Raw genomic sequence first — 15,688 nt, 5'->3', positions numbered from 1 at the left:
CGTGGAGAAACTATTGATAAGTGCTTTATAAATCAAACCCCTCGCGAAATGGTTCACATCTTTCGCTGAACTCCATTTGTGCTATCATCTGGATTTACTCCGGTTTCTGTGGAGGAGGAGCAGCATCTTTTACCACACACACACACACACCACGTCACTCTGTCAAACTTTCATTTTTTTTAAGCAAACTTGAGCCTGCAAGATTTTCAAGCTCTTCTTTTTCTTCCTGGAGGTTTTCTGGCTCGGTGGGAAAGATGCAGACGGGATTCAGATTGAACTTGAGCCCCGTTAAAGAGCCTCTGGGTTTCGTTAAAGTAGTGGAGTGGGTAAGTAGAAAAATGCTGATCTGTTTACCACGATTTCATGAAGAGCAAAGGCCTGCTGAAAACGCGTTTATACTACTGTATTGTGCATTAGAAACTGCAGGGGTTATATACTGTAGCCTACACTCAAAGTTACACTCGCAAAAGTTAGTTTATTACTCATAGGAAGCTCATTACATGAAGGTATAGTACATACGGTGATATTTCGATATAACTTTGGTAAAAATTACAAAGCAGATATGAATAGAATAATATACATATAAACTGGCTACAATATATGACATGTAGTTGTTAATAAATATATATTTGGTTAAAAACATGTCAACAAAGTTCAAAAAAGTGTTTTAAAGGTTTTTCCCTAGTATTTACTAATCATAATTGACTGCAGCCATTTATTGCACGTTGTGTTTTTTCCACAAACATTATGAACTGACAGACTTTTATGTTGTTGTTTTCAAGAGTTCACACTTAGCTGATGATTGATTAAAAAGCTTGTTTGGCATGCTGTCCCAGGAGAGAGCCCTGAGCTTATAAGATCCTCGAGCCCGGGGCTCCCTCACATTTGCAATGCGAGAGGGGAGTTTGAGCTCAGGTAGATCTCGAGAACTCCCCTGCTGTAGTAGCTAATGAACAGATAGTGATTGCTCATAAGAAATGACTACTTACTAGGAGCATGTCTATGGTGCCGATTTGAATTAGTCAATTAACTTAAGTTGCATGTTTTTGGACGGTGGGAGGAAACAGTGGAACCCGGGGGAAACCCACGTGAGCACTGAGAGAACGCGTAAACTCCACGCAGAAACGTCAACTGGCTTGGTAAGGACTAGAACCAGTGACGTTTTTGCTGTGAGACAACAGTGCTAACCACTGGGCCACCGTGCCACCCATCTAGGGAAGGAGGAGGAGTAGGGGTGGAAGGGGGGATTGTTCAATACGAAGATGGCTGTTATATGGAACTGAGGGTATTTATAGTGGCTTAGGAATCATCTGATTAGTGAATCATAAATTGAATAATGCAGGATAGGCTGCAAGCAATCATAAGCACTTGATCCTCTCGAAATTAGTTTATAAATAAACTTCACTTTGTTTCTCATTAATAAAAAAAAAGTTATTAAAAAAAATTATATATATATATATATATATATATATATATATATATATATATATATATAGTTTTACTAAAGTTTCTCTCTATATTAGCACACAAAACTGCATAGCAAAATCTAAAAAGTAGCCTATAAGACATGTTAAAATATGCTTATAACCTGTCACATTATAGCTATAACAATGTACTGAAACATGGTAGCAATTGAAACAGCATGCCAAAACATGCTGGCAATATGGTAATAAATGGCAGTGATGTGTTAAAGGTTGAAAGCAAACATTATAGAATATTTAAAACAGTTTATTATAGCTGCATGTTAAAACGTGACGGCAGAGCAAAGTCCTAAAACATGCTTCAGTTGTGCTAAACATGCTAGCACGGTGGTAAACATGTTATAAATGCCAATAATCTGCTAACCTTTTGTTATAAACATGCTACTTTATAATAGCAAAGCACAAGGAATCTCACAAATTGTCTAGCAAAACCATATATTTTAATCATGATATATAGAAGATACTTTCTGAAATATGAATTAGTGTAACAATAGTTTATGAAACAAATGATCTGGCATATATTTAGCACAATAATTGCACTTTTGTTAAGCACCAAAATATGAATGAATTGACATTTTACATATTTGGACTTTGCAGTTAGCCTTTAAACCACTAGACTGTCAGCAATACTTAAATTATAATTAAAATCTAATCAAATTCAGTGTATTTTAATATATTTTAACAGGCAGTTCACTTCAATTTGTAAAAAAATAATAAGTTAATTTATTCATGTTGTTCCAACACAAAAAGGTCAGAATACACTGTAAAAAATCTATTTGTGTTGGGACAACATGAAGGAATTAAGTTAAGTCTACAAATTAAAGTGAATTGAGCAAAAAACAATTAAGTTGTCCCCAAAAAACTCAAGAATTGTGTTGTTTTTAGCTCAATTTATATAAGTAGTTTAAACAAACAGCAAATGTCTTTTTTTTAATTAGGATATGCAAGTAGTACACAATAGAGTCACATACAAAGAGGACAAAACAACAACAAAAACATGAAAACACAATGTGTGCATGTGTGTGCATGCATGTAACGGTACCTAGGTGGGTAGTCTGAGTACATACATATAGGGAAGAAAAAATATATATACTGTGTGTACACATATACATATATACACACATATATATATATATATATATATATATATATATATATATATATATATATATATATATATACATACACATATACATATATATATATATATATATATATATATATATATATATATATATACACGCATAACATGTATAACCGTCGTTAAATGAGACAAATAGCATATATATAAAATAGATAGAGAAAAAAAAAAGAAAAAACTACTACTACTACTGCCACATCTATTGATAATACTACAACATCTACTACTTCTGATACTACTACACCAACGACAACTACTGCTACTACAACATCTACTAATTCTTATACTACTATACCAATGACGTCAACTATTACTGCAACTATTACTTCAACAACCACAACTACTTCTACAATCACTACTACCACTGTTACAACAACGACAGCAACCTGAATAATGACCATGGCAGAAATACTTATGATAATGAGGAGATAAAAGGAGGACAAGTCAGAACAGTAATACTAATAATGGTAACAAAAGTAAAGTAAAATAGCAGCTGTCATTTTTTATGTTTTTTTAATGGTTGTATCTTTACCAAATGACTGTGGAACATTATTTGACTCATATTTTGAGATTGGTCACCACAATTATTTGCTTACATACATTTATTATGGATATATGCATATAAAATCACACTGTGGCTTATGGGAGATGTTCTAGACCCCTCTGCAAGTATTTCTACCATATTTTGCACATTACAGCCGAGAGTCAGCATGTCTTGAGTTTTCTTTATCCACCTCCTTACATGCAGTTCCTCCCTCCTTTATTTCCTCAGAGGAATCTGTTACTGGCAGAGAAAATGGAGCGACTGACTCAGCTGTTGCCGTCTATAGTGCATGAATCTGAGCGAAGCACACATGAAACGTTTTTCTTTAAATCCCAGAATGAGTTGGCAAACAGGATGTTTCATGCAGCGACAGCAAACATCTGGTGCTGGAAAACGCGTCAGCCAGCAGGTTTTCATTTAGCTTAACGAACGCACCCTTTCAAGGGTTAAACGCAAACCGTGAGGGAACCAAAGGTTAAAACTGAGCACAAGATCAGATTAGTGCGTCAGATGATTCCTGACGCAGAGCAGACTTTATTTCGTGGTTTGTGCATGTAGAAGACGTGCAAATATTCATTAAGAAAATATATCAGGATAATTCAATAAGTTTGTTTTAATACAGCTTTGAAAAAGTGCATTATTACATTGCAATCAATCAAAAAGCTTAGATTTGAGTAGAAATGTGCACATATCAGTAAATGAACAGTTTTTCTGTATTTAGTTATTCATGGGTTTTTTATTTTGTTTTTGAAATGCATCATACAACTTTAATCTTTAATCTGATGTCATTTAAATAAAAAAAGTGACTTTTATTGAGTTTTTTTGTTGGAATATTTTGTATTAATTTAATTCTCTATATTATTTTTTGTACAGCATATTGTTTCAAACTACAAAAATGTCAATAAAAGTCACTTTCTTAAACTGTAGAGTTGATATTTTTTAACATCAAAACATGACAGAGTAAAGATCATTGTCCCATAATGCAATTTATAACTATAAATATACACACAAAACTGATTTTTTACAGTGTAGTTAATGTGCAGTTATACAATAGGATGTACGTTTTCAAATAAGGTTTTGTTCTGTTCTTTTATTATTGTTATTTATTCTAAAGGTTTATTCTAACTGAACATATATATAGTTGACTATACACATAATCTAACTAAGACTATACAAGCACTACATAATATTGTCCAAAAGAAGTATTTAAGGTTAAAAAGCAGGTAGTGCAATGATAAATATTTATTTTATTTTAATTAGACTGCTTGCATGAAGTTTTTATTTTTTCATAAATCTGTGTTTACATGTTTCCAGATCACTGCTGTACTTGCATTCGGGACCTGTGGAGGATTTTCCGGCAGAAATGTGCTCTCCATCTTCTGCAATGGCAGCAATGAAACACTCAGTGCCACTTTCACATACCCATTCAGGTGTGGGGCTACTAAAAATAAAATAAAGATGAATATATATATATATACATATATATATAACACAGAAACCCATTACAAAATGCATATTTTTAATTAAGAGAAAAGATAATTAAAAAATAAAAAATAAATTAAAATAAATAAAAAAATAAATAAAAATAAAATACAGTTAGATTACTGGATGGAAAGACATTACAAATTGTATTTTGGCAACTGATGTATATAAACCAAAATAAATATATGAATAATCAAATATGTATGAGCATATTAAATAATCTGATAAAAGTGATAAAAACATTAATTACTTCATTGTAAAAAATTATATTAAATTAAAAAAAAAAACTAATTGAACACTTTATCCTAACCATGAATTTTGATAGCTCAAAATTATTATATATCAGCTTTATATTAACTAAAAATATTCAAAACATGTTTGTTAGTCAAAATAGAGAGAAAATAATAGATTATAATCGATATAGATTAAAGAAATAATAGATTATTTGAAAAACGTATGAATGTTAGAAATAATCCTCAACTTAGTCCACATCAGGTGAAGTGTGTTGATTTTCAGGTTAAACCATGAGCTGTTGGTGGAGCAGAACAGGACCCTCTGCAACCACTCGGTGTCTGCCACTCATCTGGTGGGCGACTCCTCGTCCTCGGTGGAGTTTTTCGTGGCCGTCGCCGTCCTGGCCTTCCTCTACTCCATGCTGGCGCTCATCATCTATCTGGGCTACATGCACGTCTACAGAGACTCAGACTTCGGCCCGATGTTTGTCAGTATAATCTGTCTGTCTGTCGTCTGTCTGTCTATCTATCTATCTATCTATCTATCTATCTATCTATCTATCTATCTATCTATCTGTCTGTCTGTCTGTCTGTCTGTCTGTCTGTCTGTCTGTCTGTCTGTCTGTCTGTCTGTCTGTCTGCCTGCCTGCCTGCCTGCCTGCCTGCCTGCCTGTCTGCCTGCCTGCCTGCCTGCCTGTCTGTCTGTATGTCTGTCATTCTATCTATCTATCTATCTATCTATCTATCTATCTATCTATCTATCTATCTATCTATCTATCTATCTATCTATCTATCTATCTATCTATCTATCTATCCATCTATCCATCTATCCATCTATCTATCTATCCATCTATCTGTCTGTCTGTCTGTATGTCTGTCTGTCTGCCTGTCGTTCTATCTATCTATCCATCTATCTATCTATCCATCTATCTGTCTGTCTGTCTGTCTGTCTGTCTGCCTGTCGTTCTATCTATCTATCTATCTATCTATCTATCTATCTATCTATCTATCTATCTATCTATCTATCTATCTATCTATCTATCTATCTATCTATCTATCTATCTATCTATCTGTCTGTCTGTCGTTCTATCTATCCGTTCTATCTATCCGTCCGTCCGTCTGTCGTTCTGTCTGTCTCTCCGTCTGTCTGTCTGTCTGTTCGTCCGTCCGTCCATCCGTCGTTTAATCTGTATATCTATATTTCTGTCTGTCTGTCTGTCTTTCTGTCTGTTCATCCATCCATCCGTCCATCGTTCTATCTATGTACATGTTTATAAATACCTGTATATATGTCTGACAGGGGAAATGCAGCCACATACTTTATAGTGGAAAACATTAAAGTATATACATTTTAAGTTGATGTATTTTTAATTGGTTGGACCGATTGGTTCACTAGGCATAACTCTTATTCCTCAGCTGGGATCATTTAGAGCCATTTAAGCTGCACTGAAACTGTCATTTTAGTTCAAACGGCTGAGCACCACCGAAGTCCACCATATCGAGACAAATCCTGCATGTTTTCCTCAAAAATATTAATTTCTTTCTGACTGAAGATTGCAAAGGATGACTAAAGGATCAGGAAATGTTCATTCTGGAAGTGAACTAGCGCTTTAACTCTAGAGTAATGCCTCTGTGTGCTAGGATTTTGTGCTGACAGCGGTGTTTGCGTTCCTGTGGTTGGTGTGTTCGTCTGCATGGGCCAGAGGACTGCAGACGGTGAAGGACGCCACCAGTACGACTGGCATTGAATCCACTCTGGCGGTCTGCAAGGACAGAGGTGTGAGATGTGAAGTCACAGAGTTTGCCAGCATGCGCTCACTCAATATATCTGTGGTAAGAGAGAACACTGTCCAATCACTACTTTTCTTTCACTGTTTATTATATGCATGTTGATTACCACCACCAAAAACACAGTGTTAAACAGAGTAGCATGTTATTGTTATGATAATGTTAGCAGTGTGTTAGCAACCTGCTAATTTATGCAATTGCAAGCAATGTGGTAACAGTGCTAGAAACATGTTTGAAAAATCTAGCAGCTTGCCAAACATGTTTGGAACATACTAGCAGCTAATTCATTAAAATGTGTTAGCTGTGGGCCTAAACTTGTTAGAAGCATGTTAGAAAAAGGTTCATTCATGCTAAAACAAGCTAACAGGTTAATTATTGGTAGCAATATGCTATAAACATTATAACAACTTATTAAAATGAGCCATGTGCTACAATATGCTACATTCTAATCATATTAACAACATGTTAAATCATGCTAGACATGTGCTAAAACATCTGCGCTACATGTTCAATAATGCCAGCAATGTGATAGCTATGCTAGAAACGTTATAGCAAAATATTTAGCATGCTAAAAACAAACAAAAAAAACTCTAATTTTAACCATGTCAAAATTAGCCATGTGCTATAACATGCTACATTCTAAGCAAACTAACAACATGCTAAAACACATTATGTGTTAATTTATGATGTTAAACCAATTTTTCCATGTTAAAACATGTTAGAAACTTACAACATTAGCAATAATACAATGACAAGCTAGCTTATGCTACCATAATATTAAAACATGCTAGCAACATGTTAACAAATGCTAAAACATGCTAACAATTTTAGAATTGCTACCAATATGCTAGCTATGCTTGAAACATTACAGCAACATATTAAGCATGCTAGCAACAAACTACTGTAAAGCTAATATTTAACCACTTTAGAAAACATGCTAGTTATACCTGTATAAATTAGCCATGTGCTACAATATGCTACCTACAGTCATACTAACAAGCTCTTAAAACATGTTAGCCATGTACTAAAACATGCATACTACATGTTCATTTGTGCTGTGAAATCTTTTTAGCGATGTAAAACATGTTAACAACATTCCTGCATGCTAATCTTGCTAGCATAATATTAAAACATGCTAGTTTATTTCCTACTTTCTTTACTCTTGTATTTGAACCCTAAATCCTATGTTATATTACTATTTCACACATTAGTAACGATTCCTCGAGCCAATTCACAAGATTGTCGTCACGATCTAGTTAACGTTGTGCTCCATATGCATTAGCTAAAGTCTGCACATCATAGATAACCACCTGCGCACTTGACTTGCAGGTGTTTGGATTCTTGAATCTGATCATATGGGCCGGGAATGCCTGGTTTGTGTATAAAGAGACGCGCTGGCACTCTCAGAAGGTCAACGCTCAGCAAACGCCAGGACGAGCTCCAGCTCCAGCACCCATCTAAACACAAACATCACCCGCTTCAGCCTAATGAACAATACAGTCATTTATTGTCAATACTAGAGTGTTTTTGAACCATGCTACAGTAACATACTTGAATGAATCCGTTGTGCTAATTCTTAAAAATTCCATGGTGATACAACGACTTAATATAAACCAATCAGGTTTGGCTGTTGTAGCCATACTGTAGTAACGATCTGATCTGTTGTGGTGATTATATAGTTGCTATGGTAACACGAAAACTGCAGTAATATAAACAAATGATCCAATACTGTTGTTTCCTTCAGCTATAGGGTATATTATAGTACAATACACCACAGATTACTGGAGTAAAAACTAAAGTAGCCTAAACGAAATCATTTATTAGTTTATTAGCTCACGTTATTATATATTATATACACTCACCGGCCACTTTATTAGGTACATCTTACTAGTACCGGGTTGGACCCTTCCTTTTTTCTTTAGAACTGCCTTAATCCTTCATGTCAGAGATTCAACAAGGTTCTGGAAATATTCCTCAGAGATTTTGGCCCATATTGGCATGACAGCATCATACAGTTGCTGCAGGCTACCTCTGGTGACTGTGGAGGCCATTTGAGTACACTGAACTCATTGTCATGTTCGAGAAACCAGTCTGAGATTCGAGCTTTATGGCGTGTTATCCTGCTGGATGTAGCCATCAGAAGATGGGTACGCTGTGGTCATAAAGGGATGGACATGGTCAGCAACAATACTCAAGTAGGCTGTGGCGTTGACACGATGCTCAATTGGTACTAATGAGCCCAAAGTGTGCTAAGAAAATATCCCCCACACCATTACACCACCACCAGCCTAAACTATTGATACAAGACAGGATGGATCCATGCTTTCATGTTGTTGATGCCAAATTCTGACCCGACCATCCGAATGATGCTGCAGAAATCGAGACTCATCAGACCAGGCAACGTTTCTCCAATCTTCTATTATCCAGTTTTGGTGAGCCTGTGTGAATTGTAGCCTCAGTTTCCTGTTCTTAGCTGATAGGAGTGGCACCCGGTGTAGTCTTCTGCTGCTGTAGCCCATCTGCCTCAAGGTTGGTTGTGTTGTGCATTTAGAGATGCTCTTCTCCAGACCTTGGTTGTAACGAGTGGATATTTGAGTTACTGTTGCCTTTCTATCAGCTGGAACAACTCCTCTGGGATCAACAAGGCATTTGCTCCCACAGAACTGCCGCTCACTGAATATTTTCTCTTTTTCAGACCATTCTTTGTTAACCATAGAGATGGTTGTGCATGAAAATCCCAGTAGATCAGCAGTTTCTGAAATACTCAGACCAGCCCGTCTGGCAGCAACAACCATGCCAAGCTCAAAGTCACTTAAATCACCTTTCTTCTCTATTCTGATGCTCGGTTTGTACTGCAGCTGATCGTCTTGACCATGTCTACATGCCTAAATGCATTGAGTTGCTGCCATGTGATTGGCGGATTAAAAATTTGTGTTAATGAGCAGTTGGACAGGTGTATCTAAAAATATATAAAGTGACTGGTGAGTGTATGTATACGTATGTGTATATATATATATATATATATATATATATATATATATATATATATATATATATATATATATATATATATACAATACACATAATACACATATAATGCACTATAGTATGGTACAAAAACATTGTAGTATTTAGTATAAGTTACTATAGTATTTTTTCAGGGCAGCTGGTTCTGGTTTTTATATGATGATTTTTCTCTTGTTTTGCTTTTTATCTTTCAGCTGTTCATTTATTATGTGTACTTGAAGAACATCTTTTATCTTTTTTTAAATGTATTTGACAATGTTTTACTTTGGTCAGCTTTTAATGGTACACTACGCAATATTTAAAAAAACATTTTTGCAGCCAATCAGCAGTAAAGCGTGTCTTGTAACATCAGTGGAGTTACAAAAAGTGGGCGGGGTTTTGTTTGGATCAACATTGTGTGGCAAACTTGGCTTAAAGGGGACCTATTATGCAAAATAAAAACACATGTTTATAAGGCATTTACACACAAAGTGTGCGAATATAACCAGGTTTGAATGGTAAAAATGTATTATTATTATTTTTATAATCGCACTTGATAAAAACTTTAGCACTTTGATTGACATTCTCCCTTTGCACGTGTCATCAGAGGGGGAAAGCCCCGCCCACTATAGTGATGATCTCTCCTTTATTAGCATAGGATGTTAGTCTTGTTTTGAAGCTGCCACTTTGCTGACACACAGACATTCATAGCTCCACCCCCTTTTAAAAAGAGCACAATCTCATTAGCATTTAAAGCGACGGTCACTAAAACACCACAATTAAGATCAAAGCCTAAAAGCGTCAGTTTCAGAAAGTTATAATTCATTATTTGTGTGGTATTTTGAGCTGAAACTTCACTACACACACTAGGGACATCAGAGACTTATTTTACATCTTGTAAAAATGGGCATAATAGGTCTCCTTTACTATACATTTAATGAAAATGCAATATGTTTTGATAATTTTACTAGTTTTATTTTATAAATCTTTGTTAAATCAGTTGTTGCTTTGTCAGGCGTAAAACATTCATGTTTCATAGCATCAGTGCACACATTAACAAATACTATAGTGTTTTTTAGCCATCCCATTTTGAGGAATGCAAACAACACTGGTCCTAATGTATTTCCTGTTGTGCATTTTTAATTTCCATAGCTTCTGAGAATCCAAAAAGAGCCATATATTGATAAATGATGTTATGATAGCTGTTTTAGCATGAAGGTATGATTGAATTGCCTTTCTACAGTTATTATATAGTATGATAACAAGCAGGAAATGTTCATGGGTCAATGACATGACCACATTGAAATGCTCTATAGTAAAGAACTTGAATTAATATGATTTTTAGTTGTTATTGTAACATGACAACTATAGTAATATAAACAAGCAATCCAATACTGTAGTTTCCTTCAACTATAGAGCATATTATACTACAATACACCATAGTTTACTATAGCAAAAACTAAAGTAAACTACAGTATTTATTACAGTTTATCAGTTCACTATAGTTAATAATACATTATACTGGAGCATTCATTAACAAAGAGCTGGGAATGCTGTAATATATACAATATAATACAATTTACTATATAATGTAGGGATGCTCCAATCAGGATTTTTGGAACTGATACCGAGTACCAATTCTGATGCTTCAAGGTTTATATAAATTTAACATTGCATAAAGCACATTTTCCCTCAAAGTACGATACTTAAGTGGAGCTTTCTCCTTTCCTAAAAGAATAAATGAAGGATGTTGCATATAATCCCTTAAACCTGTCTCTTATAACCATTTAGTGTGGACATGTCATGTTCAGAAACAGCTTTACAGAAAATAAGAAAAAATTTGGTAAGAAAAATGACTGAAGTATGGAGCTAAAAATATGCCAAAACAATCTGAATTTTGCTAATTTAAACTACTGACAATTGTAATTTAATAAATCAGAATTTTTATATGCCGTTAAAAAGATTTTTTATTTGAATTTCTTAATTTGAATTTGAATTTCATAACTTGAATATTGAACATCTGAAATTTAAGACAACTGAATTTTTCAAGGCTGATTTTTTTATAGACGTATTTTCAAACTTCAGATTTTTTGTGTTCTGAATTCATAGACTGCAGATATCCAGCTTGTAAAAAATGTTTCAAGTTTTCAAGATGAAGAAATTCAGAACATCAAATTCAATATTGTAAAATTTAAAACCAGAAATTCAGATCGTGAAACTCAAAAAAAAAAAAAAAAAAGTAGGTCAGGGGTCATCAACAGGGAAGAGAAGACGATCATCAAATTAAGAAATTCAAATTCAAATTAAGAAATTCAAATTAAAAAAAAATGTAATAGCATATAAAAATTCTGATTTATTAAATTACAGTTGTCAATAATTCAAATAATTAACACAATTCAAATTCAGATTGTTTTGGCATATTTTTAGCTCCATAGAGCAGTGTTTTCCAACCCTGTTCCTGAAGGCACACCAACAGTCCACATTTTCAAGCTCTCCCTAATCAAACACACCTGAATCATCTTATCATAACATCAGAAGAGACTCCAAAACCTGAAATGAATGTGTCAGATAATGGAGACATCCAAAATATGTACTGTTGGTGTGCCTCCAGGAACAGGGTTGGGAAACACTGCCATAGAGAATGCAATGTGGAAGCTTTGCAAATGATGGAAGAATAGTTCAACATGCCTCAATGAAGAAAAAAATTGGAGTGCATTTTTTGATGCATAAGAAGTTAAAATGCATCTTCCTCTGCTTGTAAACCCGTAAATAACACTTAGGATCATTTCATGTGATCGGTCGGATAAGTGAGTACCGATCGAGTCAGAAAATGTGATTATCGGCCGATACCGATCTCCGGCGGATCGATCGGAGAATCCCTAATAGAATTGTTTACACTATAAAGTATTTTTTCATGTGTATTGCATTGAAAATGATATCGTCTTCACGTTTGTTTTGCGTTTATATTGTCATCTTGTCTTTTATATGCAGTATTAAGCATCCTACAGGTTTGTGGTGGTGCTGGAGTTTTGATTTGGTCATTTTTTGTTGTGTTTTATTTCCCGCTCTTGTTCTGCTGCCTCTAAAATGTCATGTTTAGATGAATAAAAATGACTGTGAAGCGCACTCGGTTGTGTTTGAATAGCAATCTAAGCATGGCATGTCTTGGTTTGTGCTTCTGGGCTTGATTTCTCGCTCAAATAAATCTGGGTGTCCTTCGGTTATAATAGTGCTTTTGTTTTGCTCGCTCATCCTGTGACTCCGCGGTTGTCAGAAGAACAAACAGAACATTATCTGCATGCAAGCAAATGAGTAGAGAAAATCATTTTGAGATGTAACACGCAACATGATGATGTAAAATAGCAACGCATTTCTGTATTTTAATCAGCATTTTCCAAGACATTCACTACTGGTCAAACATTTGGGCTCGGTAGGGATTTTAAGGTGTTAAAATAAGCTTCTCCTGCTCACCGAGGCTGCATTTATTCCATCACAAATACAGTACAGATTATAACATTGTGAAATGTTATTGCAGTATAAAATAACTGTTCAAAAGAAGTTCATCATTTAATTTCATAAGTTATTCCAGTGATTTTAAAGAGGCATTTTCAGCTTCATTACTCCAGTCTTCAGAGTCACATGATCCTTCAGAAATCACTCTAATGTTACTTATTATTGTTATTATTAATATGATTATTATTTTTGGTAATAGTAATAAAAGCAATAATAACTGGAGTAGTAATTTCATTTAAAACTACATACAATAAGAAAGCAGTTATTTAACATTTTAATAAATATTTGACTTTTTTTTTACATTTAATAAACGCTGCCCTGATTAAAAATAAATAAATAAAACAACCTCAAACTTTCGGTAGTATGTGCAATGTTTAGTGCAAAAATAAAGTTTAATTATATATACTACGTTTGCCATTTCCACACACAGTTTGAACATGTAAATTGCATTCATATTGTAATGCCTCATGACTAGGAATCTGTACGTGCAGAAATCCGCAGATTTTTAGCCCATCATTAAGTCTGTTTATTTACTTGTGTAAATGTGTGTACATTTCTTTAAGTAGATTTATTATATGACTTGTTTTATTTACCGAATAATTGGATCTAATTGGATTTGCATTGTAAACATTGAATAAAAGTTAAAAAAGGTCTTATTTTTTTTAATTTCATATATTAAGTTTTTAGTTACAATATTCCCAAAATCATTCCGCATAAATCTGCAGATTTTTGACAAGATTTTCCGCAGAAAATGTCCGTAGATTCTGTCTGGCCAAAGTCATGACTTGCAAAATATAATTGGAAATATAATGCAAAGTTTGGTGCATATGAAAATGAAAGTTGATGAAAAATTAATGTGAATTAGTGAAAATTATTAATAATGTAATTCAATTAGCATTTTCCAAGACATGCAAAGTTTTGGTGGAAAATTTAAATGAAATTATTTGCATTTTTCCCCGACCATAGTTTCAATATGTAAATCGAACACTAGTTTTAATGCTTTATAAGTTGCAAAATTAAATTGAAAATGTAATACACACGCTGAATTTGATGTGTGTATTCCGTACAAGAAGAAATGGTAGCAAAATTCTTATTTATATGCAAAAATTAATAGACATTTAACTCGCCTTCTCATCTTTACAGCTGTATCATTGGCTTGGAATGCATTTATAAATGCACTCCAAATGTTGCTACAAACATCTCACAGTGTTATGAGGAAAAGTCTAAATGTAAGTCTAAATGCATTTAGTGCAATTTACAATTAAATAAAAAAAAAAAATCTGCTTGCACAGTACACACGTCTAATTGTTTGCGTATTAGTTTATTTTTAATTAGTTATTATATATATATATATATAGTCAGAATTATTAGCCCCTCTTTGAATTGTTTTTTCTTTTTTAAATATTTCCCAAATTATGTTTAACAAAGCAAAGAAATTTTCACAGTATGTCTGATAATATTTTTTCTTCTGGAGAGTCTTATTTGTTTTATTTTGGCTAAAATAAAAGCAGTTTTTAATTTTATAAACACCATTTTAAGGTAAAAATTATTAGCCCCTTTAAGCTATATTTATTTTCGATAGTCTACAGAACAAACCATCAGTATACAATACCTTGCCTAATTACCCTAACCTGCCTAGTTAACCTAATCAACCTAGCCTTAAGCCTTTAAATGTCACTTTAAGCTGTATAGAAGTGTCTTGAAAAATATCTAGTCAAATATTATTTAATAAATCAGTTATTAGAAATGAGTTATTTAAACTATTATGATTAGAAATGTGTTGAAAAAATCTAAGTTAAACAGAAATTGGGGAAAAAATAAAAAGGGGGGCTAATAATTCTGACTTCAACTGTATATATATATATATATATATATATATATATATATATATATATATATATATATATATATATATATATATATATATATATATATATATATTTCACTTTTGCAACATAGAAAGGATTAAAATATCAAAATGCATCAAATATTGCACACGTCTTGAAAAATGACAACTGAAACGCAGACACAGGCTACTGTACATTGTCATTTAACACACTTCCGTATCGTTTTCAAAATGAATTTTGCTACAGTTTAATGTCTGACAGCTGTTTTGACTCCTGAATAATCAAGTCTAGACTCTTTTAATCTCACATGTTTGTTTCAGACGTTTTTTTTATTCATTTTGCCCTAAGAAACTGTTTTGATAGCCAACGTTTTGAATAATTAATGTAAAAAAATAACTTTATAGAAGTAAAATATTATTATTATACATATTAATATATAAATGATCTATTTATTTATCTATCGATCTATCAATCAGACTGTCCTTTTTCCTGACATGATTCTGACCGCGCCGGTAATGTATTTATTGCACTACAGCGCCACCTGTTGGTAACAATGAAATTTTTACTTTCGTATTACGGGCTGCTTGAGAAACGAAACCAGAATTATCTGTCATAAATCATATATATTTATATACACACAATAATACAATTTT

At 33.5% G+C, this 15,688-nt stretch overlaps 1 protein-coding gene across 1 annotated transcript; it reads left to right on the top strand.

Annotated features, from left to right (window-relative positions):
• Positions 1-9,663, top strand: sypl1 (synaptophysin-like 1). Its single transcript, XM_056455142.1, has 5 exons — positions 1-326; positions 4,481-4,596; positions 5,165-5,369; positions 6,523-6,714; positions 7,999-9,663. Exons 1-5 carry the CDS (start codon positions 255-257, stop codon positions 8,128-8,130), a joined length of 717 nt encoding a protein of 238 aa, XP_056311117.1. The 5' UTR covers positions 1-254; the 3' UTR covers positions 8,131-9,663.
• The last annotated feature ends 6,025 nt before the right edge of the window (positions 9,664-15,688 follow it).

Source organism: Danio aesculapii, chromosome 4 (genome assembly GCF_903798145.1).
Source record: "Danio aesculapii chromosome 4, fDanAes4.1, whole genome shotgun sequence".
Taxonomy (NCBI): Eukaryota; Metazoa; Chordata; class Actinopteri; order Cypriniformes; family Danionidae; genus Danio; species Danio aesculapii.
This window is presented reverse-complemented; position numbering and strand designations above follow the sequence as displayed.

Coding starts and splice junctions, on each gene's coding strand:
- sypl1 (XM_056455142.1), top strand. CDS start 255: ATGCAGACGGGATTCAGATTGAACTTGAGCCCCGTTAAAGAGCCTCTG. Junction 5,370..6,522: donor CAGACTTCGGCCCGATGTTT/GTCAGTATAATC, acceptor TCTGTGTGCTAG/GATTTTGTGCTGACAGCGGT. Junction 6,715..7,998: donor GCTCACTCAATATATCTGTG/GTAAGAGAGAAC, acceptor CTTGACTTGCAG/GTGTTTGGATTCTTGAATCT.